We start from the raw sequence: 25,909 nt of genomic DNA, 5'->3' as shown, positions 1-25,909 counted from the left end.
CCCGTGATTTTTTTTTTTAACCCCAGTGGGAATGTAATCCTTTGGTTTGTATCTGAGTTGTTATTAAATATGAAAATCTCAGGGGTCCAGGTGTTTGGCCAGATCACTCCATGTTTTCGTTCCCTTTCCCTTTGCAGTGACTTGGTAGCTGACTTCTCAATGAGTTGGTCCGCTGATCTGTATTTGTAGGCACTGTTCTTTTTCAGAATTTATATCTCTTCCAGCAGGCAGAGTGTAGAATGGAGGTTAACAGCACAGGTCCCATGGCCAGGCTGGCTGAGTTGGAAATCTGACTTGGCCACCTATTAGAAGCATGCACTCGAGCACATTAAATGCGGTGTGCCTCAGTTTTCTTATCCATGGAATGGGGAGGGCAAGGACACTTTCCTCGTGGAATTAATGGAGGATTAAATTAGATAATACATGTACAGGTGCTTTGAACAGTGCCAGACATATAATGACTAGCATTTATTAAAAAGGTTTCATGATTATAATATCAAATACCCACCAAATAATTCATCATTAGCTACTTGTGTCCAGGGGATACAGGAGTGCTATAATTCAGAAAAATGACATTGCCACTGGTACAATATAAATAGAAACGACTCTCCGTTGCTTCGTTTAAAGGTTTGAGACAACCCAGTGTTTCTGGTGGGGTGGATAGATACCTACATCGTATTTTTTTCTGAATCAGTGCCATCCTGGAAAATTATATACTATTTCTATGTAAGGAAATCTTACAAAATTAAGTCTTAGCAGAGACTCAATTGTATACCCATTGTTGGAATATCAAGGACGTTTTAGAAAGGAGAAAACAGATCATCTACTAATCTCCCTGACCGGCCTAGTTTCATTTTTATATCTTCTCTTCATTCTTTACCCATATATGCGCATATTTTGCAGCATTTCTCGTATAGAAACTGAAATTCATTTTCCCTTTATATCGTGTGTCCTTTTGATTCCTGTATTGGCCATCAGATTTTCTTTTCATGTTGTAACATGTCTTAAAGATGCCTCACGTTGTACTTAACTAATTTGCCTATTAATGAGGTTAAGGTTATCTCCAAATTTTCGGTATTACAAGAGAAAGCTCTTAGGAGACTCCCTTGCCTGGAATCTTCTTCACCCCCGCCTCCACCTTGAGGAATGGTGGCTGGGGCCAGCTGCCTTGGCTTTATGGTTCCCCCTCTACCGTGATTCCCTTCCACTTGTCTATTCCTGTTTTTCTCTTGAGGATACAAGAGCCAACTACCTATCAAAGTTACTGATTTTTAGGGAGGTCTTTGTCCTCGATCGTAGGTCTCCCTGCACATTCCAGCTGCCTGTATGGCACCCGCACCCTAGAGGGATATGTTGTAAATCTTGGACTTCTGCTTTGGTGGGCAGAGCGAGGAAGTATCGAGGCACCACTCAGCAGTATGAAAATAACAGAAGCGTTTGTGGATGCGAACGGTCCGGCAGGGCCAACCCTATGTTGTGTCATAAATATGAGTCACTCCCAGTTTCATGCTGCTGATAAGACACTTTGGAAGGGACATCATTACAATAACACCACAAAGAGTTAGACTTTGGGAGATGCTGAGTGATACGTGTTTCTGTGTTCCTCCCTCCCCCTTTCTTTTTTTTTTTTTTTTTTTAATTTTTTTAACGTTTATTTATTTTTGAGATAGAGAGAGAGCATGAACAGGGGAGGGGCAGAGAGAGAGGGAGACACAGAATCTGAAACGGGCTCCAGGCTCTGAGCTGTCAGCACAGAGCCCGATGCGGGGCTCGAACTCACGGACCGTGAGATCATGACCTGAGCCGAAGTGGGCCGCTTAACCAACTGAGCCACCCAGGCGCCCCCCTCCCTCCCCCTTTCTTAAGCCCTGGGGTTTCAGGGCAGTGTTCAAGTCTTCTGAGCCCTGAAGCTGGTGCAGCCAAAAGAATGCATCAGAATGGAAAGACTATTCCCATTAGTTCTTTTTGCCAAATTGAGGTAAAATGCCCTTTAAATAGGAGTTAATTCTCCAACAGATAATTAGCTTGTCTTCCTTGATAAGGTATGTGAATTGGATTGCATTTATTATAATTAATCTTGCATATTATGTAAAAAGTGCATCCGCCTGCCCTTCTTAGGGGCCCTTTATTCCTACCTTGAGGGTGGCTGGCACCCCCCACCGCAACTCCAGTGAGAACTGAATGAATTGCAGGAACGCCAAAGTGACGGCCGCTCTCCCTTATAAAAGCTGGGAGACGCTGAATGTGGGGCACCACGATTAAGACACAGAGCTTTCATATTAATATCGGCATCGTTTCCACCCACCCCCCAAAAAAACCCAAAACCAAAAAACAAACCGTGGAGAATGTTTTGGGGCCTGAGAATCTCCTGCTACAAAGCTGCCTGAATAATTGCTTGAAATCGGTCTCCTGCTAAGTGATATTCTTCTGGATTTACAGGACACAGCTTTTTCTAGGAAGTGAAGGGGGTGGGGGGGGGTAACCGGTTTGGTAGACTTAGCTGGTGGCTGAGCAGTGACTCTGGGAGGTGGCCTGGGGTGAGGAGGGGCTGCTCAGTGACTCAAGAAGCCAAAACTCCTCCCTATGGTTTTTCTCCCCCTGCCCCCCTTTAGTCCCCAGCCATTCATACTTGCCCCTTGCAAGTGGCCCTTCTTCATCTGGCTGCGCCGTGATTTGGGGCATCTTTCCCCATTGAAAGCTGTTGCCCACAGTCCCTTGATTTTGCCGTCTGAAACGTACGTTGGGGGAACGCCTGGGTGGCTTGGTCAATTGAGCGTCCGGCTCTTGATTTCGGCTAGGTCATGATCTCACAGTCGTGGGATTGAGTCCCGCGTCACGCTTCTGGCAGAGTGTGGAGCCTGCTTGGGATTCTCTCTCTCCCTCTCTCTCTGTCCCTCCCCTGCGCGCGCTCGCTCTCTCTCTCTCTCTCTCTCTCTCTCAAAATGAATAAACATTTAAAAAACAATGAACACGTGTTGGGGAGACACGGGAGCATGGGAGTAGAAGAGCCCACTAGGGATGATCTATCCGAAAACCTCTCTATTCCAAGTTACGGTGGTTCTTTTCTGAGAAAAGAGGGGCTCTTTCCTGTTCTGTGAAGCTGACTGACAATGTGGCTTTTGGCATTTCAGATTTTAGTCATTTGCCACTGCCTCTACCTACGTGTGACATGTGCACATACATATTTGAGTTAACATTTATAAAAGGGGATGGGATGGCACCAAGCACTAACTCATTTAATGGAAATAACAACGGCTGTTATCTCTGTCTGTGCTATCCACTACGGGAGCCATGAGTCCCATGTGGCTACTGAGCCTTTGAAATGGGGCTAGCCCAAACTGAGATGTGCTGCACGTGTAAAATAACACCGGGTTTCAAAGACGTCGTGTTAAGAAAAAAAGTAAAATATTTCACGAACTGTTTTAACATTGATTGCATGTTGAAATGATACGATTTGAGGCATGTTGAAGTAAGCAAAATGTATTGTTACGGTTAATTTCATCAGTTCCTCTTTACTTTTTTACATGCAGCTACTAGAAAAGAATCTTGTTACATAGTAGCCAGCATTACATTTCTTTTGAGTGGTGTTGATCACTGTATAACAGTAACAGTATTATCTGGATCTACTTCTTAGATGAGGAAACCGAGAGCCAGGTTAGGTCGATAGCCCAAAGTCGCACAGCAGGAAGTCAAACTCAAGAGCCGTCTGACTCCAGGGCCCATGCTCTTCCCCACTAGTGAACTATACTATAGAGAACTTGTCTGGCTTTTGTCCTTGGTTCCTGGGTCATAACCTCTAATGGCAACCAAGCTTATGCTAATGAGATGACTTATGCTAATGAGACAGCTTATGCTAATGGGATAGTTTTTGCTAGTGAGATGATTCACAATAGGGGTAGGCCATTGGAAAGACAAAGAATGCCATTAGAGGATGGGGGCTTTGTATTAGTTAGACCTCCTCCTGGTAAGAAAGGGGAGCTGGCAATTGAGTTCAGTCATGTGACCAAATGGTTGAATCAGTCAGGCCTATGTGATGAAACCCCAGCAAAAACTCTGAACACAAGAGCTCAGTTCAGCTTCCCTATTAATGAATGCGCTGATGTGTTTGGAGGGTGATGGGGTCCTCAGGGCATAGAAACTCCCGTGTTTAGGACCCTCCCAGACCTTGCTCTCTGTGTCTCTTCATTTGGCTGGTTCTTATTTGCATCCTTAGAATAAAACTGTAAGAGTAAGTATGGCATTTTTCCTGAGTCCTATGAGTCATTCTAGTGAATTATCCAACCTGTGGGGTTTGAGTGTGGGAATCCCACAACTTTTGCCTATCGGTCAGAAGTGTAAGTGGCCTGGGACTCCCAAAATTATGGCTGGCATCTGAAGTGAGGGCAGTTTTGGGGGGACTATGCCCTTAACTTGTGGATTCTGTGCTGATTCTGTTGTTAGTGTCAGAGTTGTGCTGTAGCCTTACAAGAATAGACACCTTTCATCTGGATATATATTTTCGGGGCACAGTGACTGGGAAAGCAAGGTTCCGTACCTTCACTTGCTGATCTCCCTAACCCCATTTCATGGGTGATGGTGGCTAGTTCCATTCTAGACACGCAGAATGACTCAGCCTTTGAGTCATTAACCACTAGCCAATGCTTTTGACCACTAGGTTCAGCCCAGAGACGGGAGACGGGGAAGTCTCTGAGACCAGCACAACCAGTCCCCTCCAGCCTGCAACTCGTAGGGTCCCCTCTGTGTCTTCATTTCCCAGACAGCACCACTCGAGTGCTGGGGACATACGTACTGGCATCTCCTTGATGCTGGAGACTTTTAAATATTGATGTTGGGATGGAGATCCTTTTGGAAACTGATGTAGGTTGATGCTGTGAGTAAGGAGTGTTTTCCATGGCATGTTTTTTTTAACAGTTTGCATCGTCTAGAACCATACTTTTGTAGTCTGTGTTCTGCTACATCTCATAAATGCTGTGCTCAAATCAGCTGTTGTCTTTTCTTTGGAAACTTTTGTTTGGATTTTTAAGCCACGATCCCGTGTGTCTTATCTACTGATTTTTGTTTGGTTTCTCCTCCCCTGCCTAAAATAGACCCTGTCTCTTGCCTGCGGTCCTACTAACCATTACCCTTCTGTTCATACTCAGGCCTGGCCCCAGTCCTGCAAGGCCCTCTGAGGTCACCAGCTCCTGGAAAGTGGAATCCTGCAAGGGCATCTTGGGGCTGCCCTCAAAGGCACATTTCTAAGAAGAGACAAACTTAAACTCTGTATTGTTATATTGCAATGTATATGTATATATATATTGCCTATATATATTGCCTGTATATACATTCAGGTTTGTGGTTCTGGGAACAGGTTACTCTCAGGCACCTCTCCCTGCCACTCTCAGCGACTGTGGGGGTGTCAGCCAGTCCTGGTTTCTAAAAGGGAAGTGGGTTCATCAGAAACAAGTAAAGAGGTACAGAAAGTTAGGCGTTCCATTCTCACTCCCTGCCCCTGAGCCTCTCACCTTCCAGAAAACCAGAGGCCCCTTGTCTGCCTTTCGAGAGCACCCACAATGTTATTCCTGGGAGAGATCCCCCCCCCTTTTTTTAAGGAAGAGGAAGCTCCTATGTTTGAAGAAAAAGCTCTTATGATGTAATCATGCTTTACAATGGCCTTAAGATTAAGTAACTTACCCAAAAGTGCATGGTTAATGAGAGGGGTAAGAGGAACCCAGAATTCCTGATTTTAGATCCAGCGTTGTCTCCCTTCAACAGGAAGCAGAAGAAATAGCCCCCAGGGGTGGTGAGAACTCTCTGTCTGCACCATCTATCTGTTCCTGCTCACTGTGCCCCAGTGGGAGGGCCAGTCTGTTTGCTCAGTACCAGCCTCCAGCTCATATTCAGTGCTTAGTGAACGTGTGTAGAACTGAACTGGGGACCCCTTCCACTGTCCCACGATGTCCCACAGGCTGCTGTGCCCTCCTGAGCCTTTTTTCCTCCTTTCCATCAATCTCCACTTCGTGTTTCTTTTTTTTCTTTTTTCTTTTTTTTAATGTTTGTTTCTTTTTGAGAGAGAGACAGAGTGAGAGTGGGGGGGTGGGGGGGAGCAGAGAGTGAGGCAGACACAGAATTGGAAGCAGGCTCCAGGCTCTGAGCTGTCAGCACAGAGCCCGATGCGGGGCTCAAACTCACGGACCGTGAGATCATGACTGATCGTGACTGACTGAGCCACCCAGGTGCCCCCATCCTCTCTACTTCTCACCACTCAGATAGAATGTCCAAGGGAGAGGCATGGAGAGAGGAGAAAGCGTTAGAAGCCACCAGATATAAACTGTCTTGGGTCCCAGCCCTCCCACATCATAGCCAGTCCCCCGTAGGCTGTTCATCTCCAGGAGACTTGTTGGCCCTCCTTCCTAGCCAGAGAGTGACAAGATTTCTGTGTCCTCATGCTGAATTCACCTGTTTGGTCCTACACTGCCTCCCATGAGTCACAGCTTGATGGTGTCATTTCAGGTTACTCTTTAGTAGGTTCTTCAGATTTCTGCCCGTCCCTTTGTTTTCTCTACTGTTCCTTTATCCTTCCTTCTTTGTCTCATTAGATTTATCTTCAGAGACATATGTCTGTTTTTTAATCCCTCGAATCCCTAACATTATGCTGAACCACCCATAATAGGTGCTTGCCAACTAAACGGCCTTTTCTCATCTCAAGCCAAAGGTCATGTAATCTAGAAACATTTAATGAGCATCTATACAAATCAGGTATTGCTCCAGGTGCTAAACAGTCAACCCCTTTATAATTTCTTTTCATAACTCCCAGTATTAGCTCATTAAGAGTCGCAGTAACTCCCTTGTTCCCCGTTGGCACTATTATTAGCCCCATTTGACAAATGAGGGAACTAGGGTACAAAAAGGGTAAGGCAGCTTTGCTAAGATCATACTAGAAAGTGGTGGAGGCAGCCTGAGCCCCGGCGCAGTGAACTGTTAGGCTCTGTTTCCTCAAAAACAAACAGCATATGGACATTCTCGGGTGGGGGTGAGGGTGGGAGAAACTACATTTTACCAACAACAACCCACCGGCAAAGAAATAAGAAGCAACTTCAGATTGTGATAAGTGTTTTGAAGACAACAAAACTTTGAAATTGGATGATGTCACGAAAGAGTGCCATCAGAGGTAGGCGGTAAATTGGAGGCCGGGATGACCCCCGTGAGGAGATCACATCCGACCTGCGTTCTGAGCCACCTACGTGAGAAACGAGGGGAAGAGGGTTCCGGGAGGAGGGAACAGCGTGTGCTAAGGGAGGCAGACCCCCCAGGCCTGGCACACTCCGAGACCGCTGCCCTCGTCCTTGCCATCGTCCATCCATATCTGGTTTATGGAAGCTGTGCTGAAGTTATAGAGTGCCAGACCTTGGGGCACAGATTATCCACACTCCCGACTTCATAGAAGTGGCAACAGGGGCCCCAAGCTAGAACCCAGGATCACTTCAGCTCAGGAAGAAGGGCTGCGTTTCGAGCGCTGGCCGTTGGGACTTCTGTCGCCCTGAGCAGTGGTGGGCATTGGCATCGCATTCAAGGGCGTGTGGCCGGGAAGTCCGATGGTGTCCAATGTGGGGGGCATCCCAGGCTGGCTCTCCATTGCACATGTCCCAGGTTGAACCGACCACTACTCGGCTGGCCCTCCACTTAGCTGCAAGTCCGCGTCCCTGTACCCTCCCAGCCCATCTCCTCAGAGATGTACTGGCCTCTTGGTTGTTTCCCCCTTAATTTCAGAAGGTGGTCCACTAGGTGGAGACGTGCTAGCTTTTGACCTGGTGTGACCTCCTGTGTCTCTCAGTGCTCCAATGAGGTCTTCCCTGGCTTCCGGCTGACCTTCCCAAGCTCAGCCCTCACTCTGTGATCTAACTGTTGGGCATGGGCGGCTGGGTGAATCCATTGCAAGTGGAGCTCACGCCCGCTCTTTCTGGCAGTTGATCGCTAATGCTCAGGCTTGCTGAGTATTCTTGCCAAATATAGAATTCGGCTCTGTGACTTGAGGAACTTGTTGCTATGCCTTTCGCGAACTGAAAACATTGGTTCTGTAAAACAATTCAGATTTTGATGTTGACATTTAATCTTTTCCCCTACCACTTCCTGAATTCCCTAAGCTAGAGCCTTTGACCTCCAGATCATATTAAAGCATCGTCATACAAGCTGTCCGGACGCAGGCTTTCATTCAAAGCAAGCTAAGAGGCACACAGGATTTTTGGCCGGGCACTTCTTCCAAACACGATGATAGTGAACCCCCACCCCCACCCCCCTGGGGCTTTATTTGTGTAACTTTGCCTTGCTTCCTGCCTTTCCTCCCCTCCTCTTGTCATGGATGTTTCCAGATGACCTTTTGTGAATGTAATTTCCAATGAGAATGTTTCACAGTAGAAATATGCTCTCCCTTGAGGCTTGCTCTTGATATTTCTAGAGGTTTATTTAATTGGACTCTACCGAAATCCCATTGGGAAACATACTTTTGCTGTGAAGTTGTGATGTGTTTAATTTGGGGTCTTAGACAAATGTCGGTCCTCAGGGGAGGTGGACCGCTAAGCAGCCGTGTTCCTTATGTCCAGTGGGGTTGTTTAATGAATAGCTTCACTGGGCTTTCCTCTGTTTGTTTGTTTAGCAATGCTTCATTATTTAAACTTCTGCACTGAAAAGCAAAGAATGTTTTCCCTCTCTTCAGAGAATTAAACAATAATGGAGAGTATCTGGTTGAGCTCTTGGGAAAAATATGGCTTTGTGTTTTATAGCACTCTCCTATTAACATTCTTCCCTCTGCAGCCTTCCAGTATGATCTCATGGATTTTTTTTTCCCCTCCCTTAATCCGTCTTGATGGATTAACGGGTATTGAGCTTTTTAGGGAACAGAGAAGGTGGAGCCCTCGCATGGTATAGAGTAGCCTCCCAAATACACGGAAATTCTCCAGCAAAAATGTTCTTTGGCCCAGAAGGATGTAGCACGGAGGGCATTGGGTCAATGCTGATCTGCAGGGAGGTCGGTATCTTTGGGAAAGGAATGGGCTTCTCTGCTTGCAGCTGGTTCATGGAACTAAGGTTCTGGGAGGCTCCATGGACTTGCTTCTGATGGCTATGCTGGTTCTTCAGGCACCGTCTTCCTCCTACCTTGGAACATTTCTGGCTCGATTTTAAGATCTTAAAATATGGTACCAACTTGGTTTGGCTCCCAGGGGCCAGGGTCTCAGGTAATTGATAGGTTTGGGTGTGGTTCTTCAAAAGTAGGAGTTATAATTTATATTTTTAAAAAGAAAGCCTTACTGGGAATTTAAAATACTGTATTAGTCTGCAAAATACCACAGACGGAGTCACTTAAACAACAGAAGTGTATTTTCTTACGGTGCTAGAGGCTGGAGGTCTGAGATCTGGGGGCCAGGATGGTCAGGTTCTGGTGAGGGTCCTCTTTTCCTGGCTTGCAGATGCTCGCTGTGTCCTCAGTGGTCACAAGAGAGTCACCAAGCTCTCCGGTGCCCCTTCTTACAAGAGCATTAATCTCATCATGAGGACGGCACCTCCGTAACCTCCTCTAAACCAAATTATCCCTCAAAGGCCCCATCGCCAAATACCACCATGCTGGGGGGTCGGGCTTCAGCATGTCAATTTGTGGGGTGGGGTAGGGGACACAATTCAATCCACAGTAGGTGCAAAAGATGTAGTTTGGGAATGAAAAGTCATGATTTGGGCCCAGGTTTTAGAGTATAGGTAAATTGCACCATCTGGTAAATTAATTTTTTTCCCTTTCTCTTTTGATCCCCTTTTCTTTTCAAACACATATTAATCCCCTATTATGGACTTCTGAACACTCAAGAGCTTCCCACTGAACTTAGAATAAAATCCTCGCTGCTGAATGTCCCTAAGAGGCCCTCTGCAGACTTCTTTGACCTCCACTGGTCACTCCCTCCCCCCATCCCTCCACCTGCTCATTAGGCTTTAAGCATTGGGCTCCCTTGAGTCACTGCAGACCTAGCAAATGTCCTGCCCTTGCCAATGGTGTGGTTCTCCCTGCCTCGTCTGCCCTTCTGGGCCCCCTCCCCTCTACCCCTTTCCCAAACCAGCTAATGCCTTCTCATCCCCAGAGAGGCCCTGCCTGGACCCCGTCTAATTAGTTCCCTCTCCTAGCACCCGGGAACTGGAGGGCGCCCCATGCCCTCATCATAATTAATCATTACCTTTTTCCTTGTGTGTTTTAATGTTTATCCTCCATCTCTTCCCACTGGACCCTGACCTGTGGGCAGGGAGAGAGGTGGAGAGAGGGAAGGGGCATCTGTGGCACGTCTCTCCAATCCCAAAATGTTGGGGAGGGCTTGCTCTTAGAGAAAAGAGATTATAAAAGTGAAACGTACGTAATATCTCTGGTGTGTCCGTTTAGAACAATCCAGAGACTTGAGCTGAGTGTTTGCGATGCGCCTTTCTCCCTGGGAACCGGTTGGTCTGTGCTGAGGCTTTGACACAGTTCAGGGCTGGACGGTCAGAGAAACGAGAAGGGAATCTGAACTTGCAAGTTTCCGGGGACATGGGGCTCGAACTTGGCTGTCCTTCTTCCTGTGCATTTCCCTCCGTATACCCAGCCTGTATTTTGATAGGCACAATTCCTTTTTCTTTTAGGTTTAGTTATTTACTATTTTGAGAGGAGAGCGCACAGGCGCGGTGATCAAGGGGGGGAGGGGCAGAGAGAGAGGGAGAGAGAATATCCCAAGCAGGCTCCCCACCATCAGCCCGGAGCCCAACGTGGGGCTCGAACTCACAAACCACGAGGTCATGAACTGAGCCCATGTCGGACGGACGCTCAACAGACTGGGCTCAACAGACAGGCGCCCCGATAGGCACACTTCTTCGTGGAAAGCTATTCACTTGATTGGATTCCAAAGCCCTGTCATGAAAAGAAGACAATCACTTTCACTCTCTTTCATTGGCATTTTTGTTAGTGGGAGTGAAGCTCGATGTAGAGGCAGGCGAACTCCCCATGAACATGAGATTCCACAGGCTGGTCTTCCCATGGTGCCAGAGTGGGCACCCGGACCCATCAGGCATGGCTGCTCAGACCAGTCCAGACCAGGCTGAAGGGTGAACAGAAGGCTTCTCCCAGCCCCTCAGGCAAAGGGATCGACCCCTAGGAGTCAATGATGCCCACCCCTGCCTTCCAGATGGTTCTTCCGACAGAATGGGGAGAGTGAGTGTGAAGGTGGGGTTCTCCATTAACAGGGCCTCGCTATGTGGGGGTGGGGTAAGGGGGCCTGACCACTTTTCCCACCCTTACCCTGGATTCTTTAAAAATAGGTTTCAGGGGCGCCTGGGTGGCTCAGTCGGTTGAGCGTCTGACTCTTGACTTCCGCTCAGGTCATGATCTCACGATTCATGAGTTCGAGCCCTGCATCGGGCTCTGTGCTGCCAGTGCAGACCCTGCCTGCGATTCTCTCTCTCCCTCTCTCTCTCTCTCTTTCTGCCCCTCTCCCACGGGCTTGCTCTCTTTCTCAAAATAAAAATATAAAGTTTTAAAACATAATAAAGATAAAAATCGGTTTCAAAAATATTCTGTGGATTCATTGGCAGTCCAAGCAGAAACCAGTTCTGGGTAGAACCTCTCCCTCTCCTGTTTCCTTCCCCTGTTCTCCTGTCGGGTTTCTGAGAGAGGGAGGAGGTAGGGAGGGAGGCAGAGAGAGGGAGAGGAGAGAGAGAGGGAGAGAGAGAGCTGGCTGTGAGGGAGAGGGACCCAAAGCTTGGTCTTCCTTCAAGTCCCAGGGACTCTGGCAGATACCTGAGGGGGGTCCCGGCTGTGGGAAGTCTGAAATCTTACAGTTTGATTCCCACTCACTCCGAAAAGTCATCTGCTCGCTAAAATAACACAAAGCTGTTTAATTGTTGTCTTTGTGGAAAATTACATGACTGTCATCAGCTGTTGCTTCTGGCGGTGCTTTCTGTTCTAATGTAAATAAATGAGGTAACAGATTTAAAGAAACAGGCTGTATTTACATACTTGTGAAGCGGCCTCCCAAACCAGCTGCTTGTGGTATTCAAGTACACACAAATGAGACTGGTGGTATCCTGATCGCTGGGTCCCCGTGAAAGCCTTAAAGTTGGGGGTGGTAGGAAGGGGACATGAGAAGGGCGCCTCCCCTCCTGGGAGGAGGTGCCCCTTTGGTGCATTTGAGTGACTTCAGCGGGCTGAAGTGGAATCCCCAGCCCTTTTCTGACCGGTTCTGGCACGAGGGCACGTGTCTACACCAGAGGCCACTTCCGAGCTAGGCGGTGTGGGGTGCTGGGGACACAGGGAGAATCTTTTCAACTTGGACAGAAACATGCCGGGATCAGCGTTTCTTGGAAGGTGTTCAACCAAAGCTTCGTCTTCAACGTTTAAAAAAAAAATTTTTTTTTAATGTTTATATTTGAGAGAGACAAAGTGCGAGCGAGGGAGGGGCACAGAGAGAGGGGGGACACAGAATCCGAAGCGGGCTCCAGGCTCCGAGCTGTCAGCACAGAGCCCGACGCGGGGCTCGAACTCACGAACCGTGAGATCCTGACCTGAGCTGAAGTCAGACGCTTAACGGACTGAGCCACCCAGGCGCCCCTTCTTCTTCAGTTGTCGGAAGTCGCAGTTCCTCAGTCATTGGATCTTTCCGACTCCGTTCACTTTTTTTGAGGTAAATATTTAGGCAGGGATTTATTAGAAGTTCTTTCTGTTGAGGACATTACAAAGATTTTATCAATCAAAGAAGAGAGCAGCGTGTCTTAAAACATAAGAAAGAAGAGCCCCCAAGCAAATTATATACAGAAGTATCTAGAGATAAAAATGAAGCTAAGAGCTCGTTGCCAATTATACAAAGATTAGGAAGGAGCAAAAGTGGAATTTCGTTCTTGGTATATATTATAATCAAGTATTAGCTTATTTGCAGAATGCTAGATTTTATAATCTACCAAGCTGTTTTGCTGGGAGCAATGGCATGTCATCTGAGGGGTACACAAATAAGTAAATTACTCGAGTTATAATGACTATACAAGCAATGTCTTGCCGGTAGATTATACATGTGTATATATGTACATATACGTGTGTGTATACATGTGTGTGTATATATATATATATATATATATATATATATATATCCAGAAAATTTGCCAGAAATGCATGTATTTTATGCTTGTTTCACAACCCTATATATCTCCCCCTCCCATTCTATTGAAATCTTAGAACATGAATAACTAAATATAATGAAGTTTCCAATGGAGACCACCAACCACAAGACCCGCCCCCGTTCTGCACGCCACTTCCTCCTGCGTTTGTCTAAGCTGGGACCCAACAGCACTGAACCTGACCTTTACAAGAGCAGAGCTGCAGGCCGGCAGCCCGGTGGCATCTTCCAGCACCCTTTCCCTTGGGACTGGCGCTGGAAGATGATCTCCGATTCCCTCCGCGTACCTTTCTTCAAGGTCCCCCCTCCAGCTAAACCTATGACAGCTCTAGAGCAAGGAAACCCCCCCCCCCCGAAGTGCTCCTCATCTTTGTCCCCCGCTGACAATTCTTCTCCAAATAGCCACAGGGTTTGAATACCTTCTTAAAGATACCAGGATGGATGTTTTACATACAGTTTCACTGAATCCCTACCACCCACCTGAACAGAAGTATTCCAGATTTATACTTATGGAAAACTCATCCAGGAGCACCCAGTAACGTTCACAAAGCCCCACAGCTGGCACACGACAGAGTCATTTTTCTGAATCAAGGCAAAGCTTTGCCCCTCTGCCTTATATATCACAGATGGCCTTCTAGAGCTGGGTTTTAAGATATATCTGTAGATAACGTGTATCTCCTACCAAAGAGATCAGACAATAAACAAACAGATAAAAACAAAAACCCGTGAGGCAACATGTATCTATCTTTCTGGAACACTTAATGGTATTTACCCAAATAATCAACATGTACTCAGTTGGCGTCAAGATACTGATTTGTTAAGAATTTTAAGCTTAACGTACCTCTTGTATATGTGTTGTGTTCTTTTTTCACACTTGGACATTTCACATGTAGGCGATGATGTGATAGGATTGTAGGGATCCTAGGGAGACTCATCTCTGACTCGTGGTCCCGGCCACCATGGCTGCTGGACCCAACCTCCTAAGTCTCTCTCTTCCCTGGGTAACAAAAGTGTTTCTTAATCCCTTTGTGTCCTCGTCTACCTAGTGACACAGTGCTCTCACTTGACTCATCCTCTCTAAGATAGCCTCCCCACGTTGCCTGGGGACAGGATCATATGACAGCTTAGGTGACACCACCTGGCATTGAACTTGAAATCATTCCTACTATGAAATCCTCAGTTGTGTCTGTGGACTATGAAGACTGTTTCATGTGAAACAAGCCAGGGACAGTAACCTCTGTGGTTCTAGCTGGCATCCCCAATACTTCCCCTGTGAGGGTGGGTGATTTTCTGCCTCGAAAAGTATGAATTGACTGTGACTTCCGCTCTATGAGAGTTTCAGTGCTAGAAGCCTGACGTCCACTCTGGTTTCTCCAAGCTTTGTTTCTTCCACAAGGATCCTTGTGTGTATAGAATCTGGAGAGTCTGCTTCGATATACTGCAGTTTCCTTGGAGGACCCCCAAAATAGGATCCATTAGGGCCCATTTTACACCGGTATCTTTCTCATTTGTCGTAATATCTAACTCATATAGCATCGTATCCATATGAAGAGACCTATGAGATAGATACTAGAGCTAACTACGTGGATGTGGACACCGAGGGGCAGGGACGTTACGTAACTTGCCCAAGGTAACATAGCTAGCTAGTGATGGCAGCCAGAGGTTTAAACCCAAGCAGCCTGGCTCCAGAGTCTGTGTTCTTAACCACGGTCATCAGAGCACCAGTTTGCTTTAAAAGACTCATCACCCAGTAAGGAAAAGTAGACAACAAAAAGGAGTGATCAGCATGCTGTCAGCAAGCTTCTAGAAGAGTTCCATTTTCATCCCCCTCCACCTTCCTTTGGGGGTTAATTCCATTTGCTGACCTTCAGTGAGGGTTTTCCTTCAATTTCTGGAAAGTGCTCACTTTCCGGGCTAGCATGAAACGAAAAAAGCGTGTGCGCGAAAGTGCTGTCCATCCCCAGAATACGGAAATCTCTTGCTTGTAGATTCTGCATTTGGATGTGGTTCTTTAATTTGCCGCCCAGAGCCCTGCTTCTGAATCACATTACAGAAGGCTCCTCTGTTTCTAGGACGGCGATAGTCAACACGGCAACAGGAACTGAAACAAATCTACCAGGAGGTTTCCCACTCACACTGGGATCCATTGCTTCAGCGGGACGGTCGCCTTGCTGTTGGGGGAAACCAAGGCGACCTGTATTCCTACATATTTTTCTCTAGGGGTTGGGTATTCTTGGTTGTTGCCATTCGGAATCAAAGTGCTGACCATGCTCATTTTGGCAGAGAACCTAGTTTTGCCGATAAGGTTTGAAATGTTTGCCCCCAGCAATGGTGCTCCTGCCTAGAAAATATTTGCACGGTTAACTGCAAGCAATTGTGTGCATAAGAAGATCAAGATCGCTCAGCCCGGTGGGGACTGGGGAGGCGTGGGGGGTGGGGACAGGGATGGGTGTAGAGCACTTTTATTTAAAACACCATCCTCCTCTGGAAAAAATAAAATAAAACCAAACAGGAAGTCAAAAACTATGCAGTCGTTATTGGGAAAGCTAGGGCCAACAAATGAAATCAGATATATTCGTTTAGGCAGGATAGGGAGCTATTTGTTTTCTTTATGATAAAAGTATATTATTTCAGTGTTAAAACTGCTCAGATATGTTTGTCCCTGGTTCTTTTTAAGTAAAAATTTAAAAGGAAAAGCTCTGGAATATTAGCTTCCTGATCGTTGTTTAGGGTCTTCTTTTTTTTTTTTTTTAATTTATTATAATTTATTGTCAAATTGGCTACCTATAACACCCAGTGCTCATCCCAGTAGGATCTTTATATTAAGAAATTTGGGGGAGGTGGCACCTGGGTGGCTGGGTCGGGTAAGAGTCCAACCTTGGCTCAGGTCATGATCTCGCTGTTCGTGGGTTCGAGCCCCGCGTCGGGCTCTGTGCTGACAGCTCGGAGCCTGGGGCCTGCTTTGGATTCAGTGTCCCCCGCTCTCTCTCTGCTCCCCCACCCCCCACTAGTGCTCTGTCTCTCAAAAATGAATAAACTTTTAAAAAATTAAAAACAGATTTTTTTTAAAGATCTTTAAAATGGTAGTTTCCCAAAGTAATAGATGTAGAAAAGTGCTTACCATGGATAGTTGTTTTCAAGTACTTTATTTTTACTAAGCAGTTTAATCCTCAAAACAGTAGTGTGAGGTACTCTTATTGCCCCTGTGTTCTATCTGGGGGAAAGAAATTTGCTCGTGGTCCGGAAGCTAGTGTTGGCGGTGCTGGCGCTCAGACCCAAGGCGGCCGGCCTGAGGACCACGCACAGCACTTAGAGTTCTCGCGAAATGCAGTGCAGACGATCAAAGGGAGATAAGGACAAGGAGGGTAATGATTGTGGGGTAAGAAGACATTACGTATCAGATGCCTGGCTATATATCAACATGCTTACCTAGGCTGCTCAGACCACAGCCCTGTGGGCAGGTGACATTACGTCCACTTTACAGATCAGTAAGCCGAAACTTAATGAGGGGCAGTGATTTGCATCAAGACTCACTGCTCTGATGGGGCAGAATCAACATCACACCCTGGGTCTGTCTGCCTCTATCAACTGCTCTTAACCACCAGCTACTTTGTCTCTACTTTGCTTGTCAGTTATCCTGCTGTAATGTTCTTACGTAGTGAAGGACCAACAGGATGGAATCAAAGCTCCTCGCTAGGTGATCAGGCAGTTCAGCCTCTAGTGATACATGGTAGCGTAGGGTCCGGGGAAGGTGGTTGGAAGAGAAAACCATATCAGCCTTAGTCTTCCCTCTCCTCCTTCCCCGGCTTCCCATTCCAATTCCCTAAGAGAAGAAAAACCATCCTCCCCGCAGACATCTCTCTGAAGAACCACCACGGTGAGATTCGACCCGTTCATTTTGCCGGAAGCTCCCTCCCAGGAGAGTTGTGTAACTGCGGCGTGTGGATGTGCATGACCCGTAGGGGGACTGATGCTGAAGCTGGTCAGCAGACTGACGAGTGAACAGGAGGCGATTTCTTCGTACCCCTCAATGTGAATTCCCTTGTCCAACTAATGTGTTTGAGTCCGTGGCGTTTCCTTTTCTAGCCTCGTCATCTTCCAATATTCTATGAACGGAGTCCCCACATGGCTGCAACATACAACATACACGTAGTTTTACACGTGAGCACCCCCTGTGAGTCGGAGCCTTCTGTGTCTGTCTGTCTCACATTCCCTCCTCCCCTCCCCCATGGGTTTTTTCCCCCATTAGGCAAATGCAAGGCCCATGCCACCTGTTAGCATTACATCATTGGCTCCCCAGAACACAGTTGCACCAAAGGCCTTAAACAAAGTAGTTCTTCTTGTATTGTTTGTACTCAAAGAGCTGATATCATGCCAACTGATGTCATTGTATGTCTTTGTGTAACTGCTATGGCAACTGGGCAGGTGGGGAGCCTCCAGCTGATGTCATTGGGAAAGGAGGTATAGAGACAGAATTTTAAAAAGCTGTACGGTGCTTTTTTTCTGTGTGTGGGTTTTTTTTTTTTTTTTTCTTTTTTGGCATGCGTTTTTTTTTTTTTTTTAAACTAGCCGCTTTTAAGACAAATTACAGCTTGAGAACCCTAAATAAGAACAGAGAAAAGTCCCCTCCCCACCCCTTCGAGACTTCTTTTGAGTTTATTTGGTTCTTTCCTCTCATCTTAGATGAAAAAGTGTAACGACTGCCTTTTTCTTAAGGGGAAAAACAAAGTGAATTAGGTTCCCATCACAGAATCAGTGTAAATCATTTACTTGGATTTTATGGAGGCAAAGCTGAGCAGATTTTAAAATAACTCTTTAAAGTCTCTTTCGTGGCATTTGTGATGGTAACAGTGGGTGATTTCAATTTGCTTTTTTTTTTTTTTTTTTAAGTTGTCACTAGTGAAGTCTTTCTGGCTTTCCATTTCCTCTGTCTAGTTGACAAATAATCTCTTAGGGCCCAAACTTTTTAATCATGATTTCGTAGCAGAGTACGCTAATAATATGTAAGGGCAGAGTTTAATTCTAGAAATCCACCAAAATGACTCTGTAGCCCCTGTTTTCCTTTTTGAAAAGCAAAGATAGGTTTTGACACTTACAGATGAATGAAATCACCATAATATTACCCTCTTTGAATGATCTTTGTGTCATCGCTGGGCCTTGATGAAAATATGACTTAGCCTGTTGTCACGCCTGGCTGTGTGTGTTTGGGGCAAGAACAACCTGAGACTGTCTAGGTTGTGGCCTGGAGATCCCTGCCCTAGTTGCCAAAGATGAGACTTGAAATGGAGGAGGGCATATGTTAGGTTCAGAAACTAGAGGACAGATAGACTTCCTGTGTTTATTTCAACACAACGGTATCCTGTTCACGCTTTGTGTTTCCTGCCTTATCTCCTGAAACTATCAAGACAGATGTAAGGCCTGTATCAGGAGGCATAAATGTCATGTTCCGGAGGCTTTCAGCTTCTAGGAGGTCTCTAACTTCCCCCTCCTTTTATTTTATTTATTTATTTATTTTTTTTAAATTTTTTTTCAACGTTTTTTATTTATTTTTGGGACAGAGAGAGACAGAGCATGAACGGGGCAGGGGCAGAGAGAGAGGGAGACACAGAATCCGAAACAGGCTCCAGGCTCCGAGCCATCAGCCCAGAGCCTGACGCGGGGCTCGAACTCACGGACCGCGAGATCGTGACCTGGCTGAAGTCGGACGCTTAACCGACTGCGCCACCCAGGCGCCTCTCCCCCTCCTTTTAAAAGGAAGGCTAGGGTATCTGGTTGTTTGATTAGAATGGGAGCCCACACGGCGGTAATCCTATCAACTCAGGTTTCATAGCCCTTGCACGTGTATCATGTAATTCGACTGTTGTAACAATCCTTTGGGCTTAACCATGTGTGCGATGTATCTAACAAATATTAAAGGAAAAACTTAAACGATACTCTGCGATCCATACATTTCCTAACTCAAATTCTTTTTTGCATGGTCCTTTAGCTTTTCGTCACGTGTATGGTGAATGTTTTTGGATTGGTTTTGTTTTGCTTAACGTTAAACAGAAACATTGTCTTTGTTTTCAGATCCCTTTCACAACTTTCAATGGCTGCGTCACATTCCCTGGGATGAATATATTAACTTTTCCTTTTTTTTTTTTTTTTTTGTAATTTGTTTTGGTTCCTGGCCTTTCCTATAAGACAATAATGCTGTGGTCAACGTCTTGCCACATCTAGCTGGATATGTTTGGTTAGGTGATTTTCTTAAGATACATTCCCATAAGTGACGCTGCAGTTGTTGATGGGGACGTTTGCACACTGCCCGTGTGCATTCATTCCAGACCCCCAATCACGCTCAGGGGTAGATGCCGTTACCCTCAGTTTGCAGATAGGGAACCGAGACACAGAGAGAGAAATTAACTTGCCTAAGTCACAGAGCCAAGAAGTTGTGTTACTGGGACCATAGCCAAGGGAATCCGGGCCTTCCAAGGTCCCTGTTCATAGCCACTTTGCCATGTTGGGAGCAAACTTCTCATTCTGGGTTAGGTAAGCATATGGAAGAGTGCAAGGCACGTGCCTCCAGTGCCTGGGGAGGTCGGCCATGCTTTCCCTGGCTCTCGAAGTACAAGGTTCTATGTAGGCCACTGAGCATATGGCTCTTTGAAGCAGATCAAATCTGCTGCTGATAAAATTGCCTGATGCTGCACGGAACTCTTTCCAGGGGAACATGCCACAGTTTGTAGAAAGAGCACATTTCCAAAGTACTGCCTGCCATGGGATCATCTGAAGCTTGTCCTGGATCTCCAAAAGGACTCACATTGTTGTTCTCTCTCTCTCTCTCTCTCAAGTTTATTTATTTTGAGAGCGAGAGAGAGAGAACATGGGCGGGGAAGGGACAGAGAGAGGGAGGAGAGAGAGAATCCCAAGCAGGCTCCCCACTGTCAGTGCAGAGCCCAGTGGGGGGCTTGAACCCACGAACGGTGAGATCGTGACCCAAGCCCAAATCAAGAGTCTGACACCCAACCGGCTGAGCCACTGGGGACGCCCCCGGGGCTGGCACTTGGGGTCCGATTTTATTTTCTAAGAGATGCCTAGGCAGCAAAGCATAGTTTATTTCCCGGGGGGGGGGGGGGTAGGGGACGGTGGCACCTTCTTTCCGCCGGCTCTGAAGTTCTAGAAGTGGTCACTCTCACCTTCTGTGTGTCTGCTCCAGGTGGACTTAGCAGTTTTAAGCAGAACCATGAAAACCTCTGTGACAACTCCCTCCAGCTCCAGGAGTGCCGGGAGGTGGGGGGCGGCGCGTCTGCAGCGTCCAGCGTGCTACCTCAGTCTCTCCCCACCACCCCTGACATCGAGAACGCGGAGCTGACGCCCATCCTGCCTTTCCTGTTCCTCGGCAACGAGCAGGACGCTCAGGACCTGGACACGATGCAGCGGCTGAACATAGGCTACGTCATCAACGTCACCACTCACCTGCCCCTCTACCACTACGAGAAAGGCCTGTTCAACTACAAGCGGCTGCCAGCCACCGACAGCAATAAGCAGAACCTGCGGCAGTACTTCGAAGAGGCCTTCGAGTTCATTGGTAACTATCTCCCGCGGGGGCGGCTCGTCTTCAGCCTTCCTTTCCCCCTGCAGCTTTCGCTTTGATAGCGAGTCCAAGGCTGATGCTTGGGCTGCAAAAAAAAAAAAAAAAAAAAAAAAAAAAAAAAAGGCGGCTCAGAGGTGTTTTCAGGCCTCCCCCACCTGGACCAGCCAAAGTATTCTCCCAAGTCATGGCCCACGGAATGCATGGGAGCCCCTGGAATGGATTGTAACGAATAGGTGATTCCCTTTGGTCGGGATCTGGTCAATCAGAAAGCTGCATCCTTGTGGTTCTCCAGGAAAAAGACAGTAGGGCTTGGTGTAGGTAGGTTCTGGCACGTCATTTCAAAAGAAGTAACAGGGAGGAAGGCATAGGAGGACAGAGCTGCTGCCATGGCCATCTGGTCGACCATGGCTGTGGGTCCCTTTCGGGAAATGAAGTGCGAGGAAAATGACACCGCCTCCAAACTTGCCCCCACCTCCCTTACCTCAGGTTAAATGAATTTGCAGTCGGTATAGCTTCTCTACATGAGGTTGAGGCATAGGTAGCATTTGCTGAAAGGCCGCTTCTGAAGAATGTTCTTCAGGAAAGCGGTGCTGTAGCGAACATCCTCAGGTATCACATCGGTGCGGAGGAGAGGGAGGAGAGCGGAGGGATGAGTTGGTTTTTTTCCCCTTCTACTTGCTTTGTGTCAGTTCGTAGACACGGGGTAGCAGAAGCGTATGAACGTGTTAGCAAAATGGTACTAGGTTTCGTGAGACAGCTTACCCCAAACCTGCTAAAGTAGGAAAGATCAGGTTGTGTAGCCTGAGCAGTTCCCAAGGAGGGGAATTCTAACCACAGCAGACTTTAGTCTCCAGAAGGAGGTAACCGCCAGCCTCACCCTGATCCCAACGGAACCTTTTGCTGCTCCCAGAGCCTCGAACTGTTTTAAGGCTCTAATGATCATTTGGGGGAATACCTAGCCCATAACCAACAATTTTTTTTCAAGTGACTCCAGCCTTCATTAACCACAAAAAGGTGATTGAGTTCTTTCCCTAAATACTGTAGCAGGTTGTTACTGGCCTCTGTCCCAGGAAGAATGCACTCATATTTGGTGATCCTTTTTCAGAAAAAAAAAGCCCTGGGTCTGATAGGTTTGCTGTGGATTTGGCGGTTCTGGCCACATCACCCAGCTGTTTTCCTGGCCGATTGTGCCTTCAATGCAGGACCATGGAATATGCAGTCTGGAAGGAAATTCTGAGTGGTCCCTGAACTCAGAAAAGTAAAGTGACTTCTCTAAGATTATAAGAATTTTAGTGGCCAAGAAAGGACCAGAACGCAAGGCTCTTGACGCTGAGGCAGGAGCCTTTCTACGATATGCTAGGGCGATGTTTCCACTGCTCAGTTGGTTCCTGAATGGCAACACTTGTGGATGCAAAGGTGTCTTAGATATTTTATTCATAATATTCGAGTCAAACCTTGAGACCCGAGGAAGAAATGTATGTCACCAAGTTGACGAGGAACTTTCCGGTTGATATATGGTGTTATGACTGCAATTTTATCTGATTTAATTCCAGTTGGGGGAAGTTAAGAGATTGTTTCCCATTTAAGGAGTAGCATAAGACATGCTTGTTCCAACAGGATTTCAATCCAAGCACCTGCATTCCTTACAGGTTATTCAGGCTTATCTGATTTTTTAGAAGGAAAACAAAGCAAATAACAACTAGCATTTAACCTGAAGAACAACTCAGCATCACAGCCTGCAGAGGCACAATTTCATTTTTGTCCTTGTATCATTAGATAAACTGAAATTGTGTAGTCTTGCTTTGGGGAAAACAATAGGCTTTATAAACATAATAACATTCACTGAGAGTCTCATATAAACTGAGCAGAGTTTAGGGTTTCACGGTGCCAATTTATTTATTCCCGAATTGGGGGATATTATTCCCAGATTCCCTGAGCCTTGTTAGTTAGTATTATTCCCATTACGCAGACAGGAGGATTGAGGCTCTCGGGAGTTAGGTGATTCACACGCGGTGTTCATCTAGTGTGCCGTGAAACCAGTGGTCAAACCTAGCACTTTGCAGCTCATTTTCCTACAACCATGCTTCCCAGTCTTAGTGTGGAGGTGAATAAATAGCGTGTGCTGAGGAGCAGAAACTAGAAAAGGGAGCTGCTTTCTTCAGCTACTGTCATCTAGGAGAAGTAAGCTTCATTCATAGATATTTAAGATGGAATTTTGTGTGAGGTTTCTTTTCGCAGTTCGCCGGAGGGTAACCCATAGAAGTGGTTTAAATTAGGGGAGCCTTGGCTGGCTCAATCAGAAGACCATGCCACTCTTGGTCTAGGGGTTATGGGTTCGAGCCCTATGTCAGGTGTAGAGATTACTTACATAAATAAATAGACTTTTTTTAAAAAAAAGTGGTTTAAGTTAGATCACTCCTCTTTACACCCCTCCCCTACTCCTCATCTAATTGATATCCCTTCAGAGAAACTTTCTTTGGGATGCCTTTTGGTCTAGAATTGTCATTAAGAATCCATGTAGGCAGTGCCCACAAAGCTATTCTCCCGGGCTTCTAATATATCTGAAAACTTACAAAGTATTGCTTCTTTCAATCGTTCTGGGTCCTGGACCATCACTAGAATTCCTCCATCTTGCTCCCCATCGCCATGTTGGAACAGCATACATGGATGCGGGGAGGGATTGGACAGTCACACGTAGGTGATGCCCCCTGTGCCCGAGCACTGCAACTCTTTAGCTACATTTGCAACAATAGACTTTTCTGGTAAGAAGCCGCACATAGCAACTTTCTCGTTGCGTTTTGTTTCTTTGGCCTCGGAGTTTAGCAGGATGGAAACCCTCATCGATTTAACACCAGTTCCTACAGATCAATCCTATAATAGAAAGAAAGAAATGCAGGGCTTTTTTTTTTTTTTTCCCTCTCTGTCACAGCTGGGACGGACATTGTTAAGAACACTAGTGTTGAAAAGCGACACAACCTTGAGATCGGAATTAACATCCTTGATCCAAAGGGTCTCCTTCATCAGTGGCTTGCTTCATGGGCAAGTTAGCTGTGTTGTGACTCTGGCTGTAAGTAGGTTGTCACCACCTGTGATGTGAACGGTTCCTTTAAATGATTCTTTTACCTCGTCCTCTATTTATTTATTGTTTTTTAAGTTTACGTATTTATTCTGAGAGAGAGAGAGAGAGAGAGAGCGCACAAGTGAGGGAGGGGCAGAGAGCAAGAGAGAGAATCCCAAGCAGGCTTCATACCGTCAGGGCAGAATCCAGCATGGGGCTGGAACCCACGAACTGTGAAGTCATAACCCGAGCTGGAGTCGGACCCTTAACCCGCTGAGCCACTCGTTCTCTCTTTAAGTGTAGACGTGTGGCATCTTATTCACGTTCATATTGCTGTCAGCCAGTTCTGGAGGTTGTGCCATAAACACACACAATTAACTAGCAAATTCTAACTGAGCTCTACAACCGCTGGAATTTATTCTTTTCTCGACAAAATATAGCCTTGTGACGTCTGGATAAAAGCTAATCTCTCTTTTCCCATCTCTCCCTTCTTTCCTGCACCTGTTGCCTCCCTCCCTTTTCCCAGAGGAAGCTCACCAGTGTGGGAAGGGGCTTCTCATCCATTGCCAGGCGGGGGTGTCCCGGTCCGCCACCATCGTCATCGCGTACTTGATGAAGCACACTCGGATGACCATGACTGACGCTTATAAGTTTGTCAAAGGCAAACGGCCAATTATTTCCCCAAACCTTAACTTCATGGGGCAGTTACTGGAGTTTGAGGAAGACCTGAACAACGGTGTAACACCACGGATCCTTACGCCAAAGCTGATGGGTGTGGAAACGGTGGTGTGACAGAGGTCTGGATGGAAAGGATTACTGTTCTCCACTAGGAGACGAAGAGAAAGGAGGATGGATTCTGTCTTTTTCTCTCTTTTTCTTTCTTTCTTTCTCGTTTTTTTTTTTTTTTTTTTTTAGATGGGGGTAACGTTTGTGAATGGAAACAAAACTTGTTTAAAAACTCTTTATTTTTAACAAGTGTGAGAAGAATTTAACTTTTGATGCCCATTGAGATTTACTTCCCGTGAACTGACGAAGCAGGGAGGCTAAAGGAGTAATTTTTTTAAGCCAACAATAAAAATATAATAAAAGCTGTTTCTTCCCCCTTTTCCTTTTAAGCTATTTGTAGAGTTTATGATTAAATAGTCTGTGCAGGTTCATAGACCGAAGATACTACTACAATTGCAACAAATTAAAAAGAACCAAAAGGAAGCGGCAGAAAAAGACATCGAATCACAAAGGCCCGACATCTGTCTGGGTCATCCACGCAGAAAACAAACACCCAATCAAACCAAGCCCTGGCGTGCTCACTGGTGCAAAGAGAAAAATCAGGGCAACTTAAGTGGTCTAAGAACCCTTCACATTCTTTAAAGAGACAAAAGATACTGTTGATTTTGTGTGTTTCATACTCTGGATTATTTTTTTCCCCTCTCTTGGGTTTAAGAGATTTTTTGAAATAGCAAGGGACTGACCATGTTACCATAAGCCTTTACTGGCTTCTCGTGCAATAATACGGGGTTTTGAGTGTGCAAACCAGTGAGAGCTGGCAGCCAAATAATAGGCAAATAGTGTAAATTTGCCAGCTTGGAGATAGAAAGGAGTTCAATAAAAATCAGTTACTTTCCTCCCCACCTTTTTTCCTTTATTATTATTATTATCATTTTTTGGATTTGATTCTGGTTACAGTGCCATAAACCTTGTTACATATGTATATCAGAATGTAAAAAAAAAAAAAAAAAAGACAAAAATTTATTTAAAAATATTTTTCGCAAAAAACAAAACAAAACAAACTTGATGTGTTTCTGTTGATTGTGTAAAAATTTATTTTCATTATATAAATGAAACTCATTTGGGGATGTGTCTTTTTTCCTCAACTCAGGTTCAAGCATCTCTTACCTCCGGTACCTTGTGTATGTAACATAATTTGGAAAGAAACACATGTTTTTATATGGGGAAAGAAAGATGAGGAAGGGAAAACATTCTGTGTTCTCAGGGCGAAGCGCAGAGAATTAGCAAGGAACCCAAAGACCCCCGGTCATTGGCGTGCCCAGTCGTCACCCCCTCTTCTACCAACGAAATTCTCTCCAAATTAGGGGAAATGTCAGGTGAAGTCACCTTTGAGGTTTGGGGGCG

At 46.1% G+C, this 25,909-nt stretch overlaps 1 protein-coding gene across 1 annotated transcript in view; it reads left to right on the top strand.

The window, feature by feature from the left end:
- The window catches only part of DUSP10 (dual specificity phosphatase 10), a 39,198-nt gene extending 14,314 nt beyond the window's left edge, over positions 1-24,884 (top strand). Inside the window, exons 3-4 of the mRNA XM_060644403.3 lie at positions 20,344-20,715; positions 24,306-24,884. Coding sequence (XP_060500386.1) covers positions 20,344-20,715; positions 24,306-24,571 — 638 coding nt within the window. The 3' untranslated portion in view covers positions 24,572-24,884. The remainder of the gene's footprint in view (positions 1-20,343; positions 20,716-24,305) is intronic.
- The last annotated feature ends 1,025 nt before the right edge of the window (positions 24,885-25,909 follow it).

Source organism: Panthera onca, chromosome F1, assembly GCF_046562875.1.
Source record: "Panthera onca isolate mPanOnc1 chromosome F1, mPanOnc1 haplotype 2, whole genome shotgun sequence".
Taxonomy (NCBI): Eukaryota; Metazoa; Chordata; class Mammalia; order Carnivora; family Felidae; genus Panthera; species Panthera onca.
Note: the sequence above shows the minus strand (reverse complement) of the source record. Positions and strands in the feature narration are given on the sequence as shown.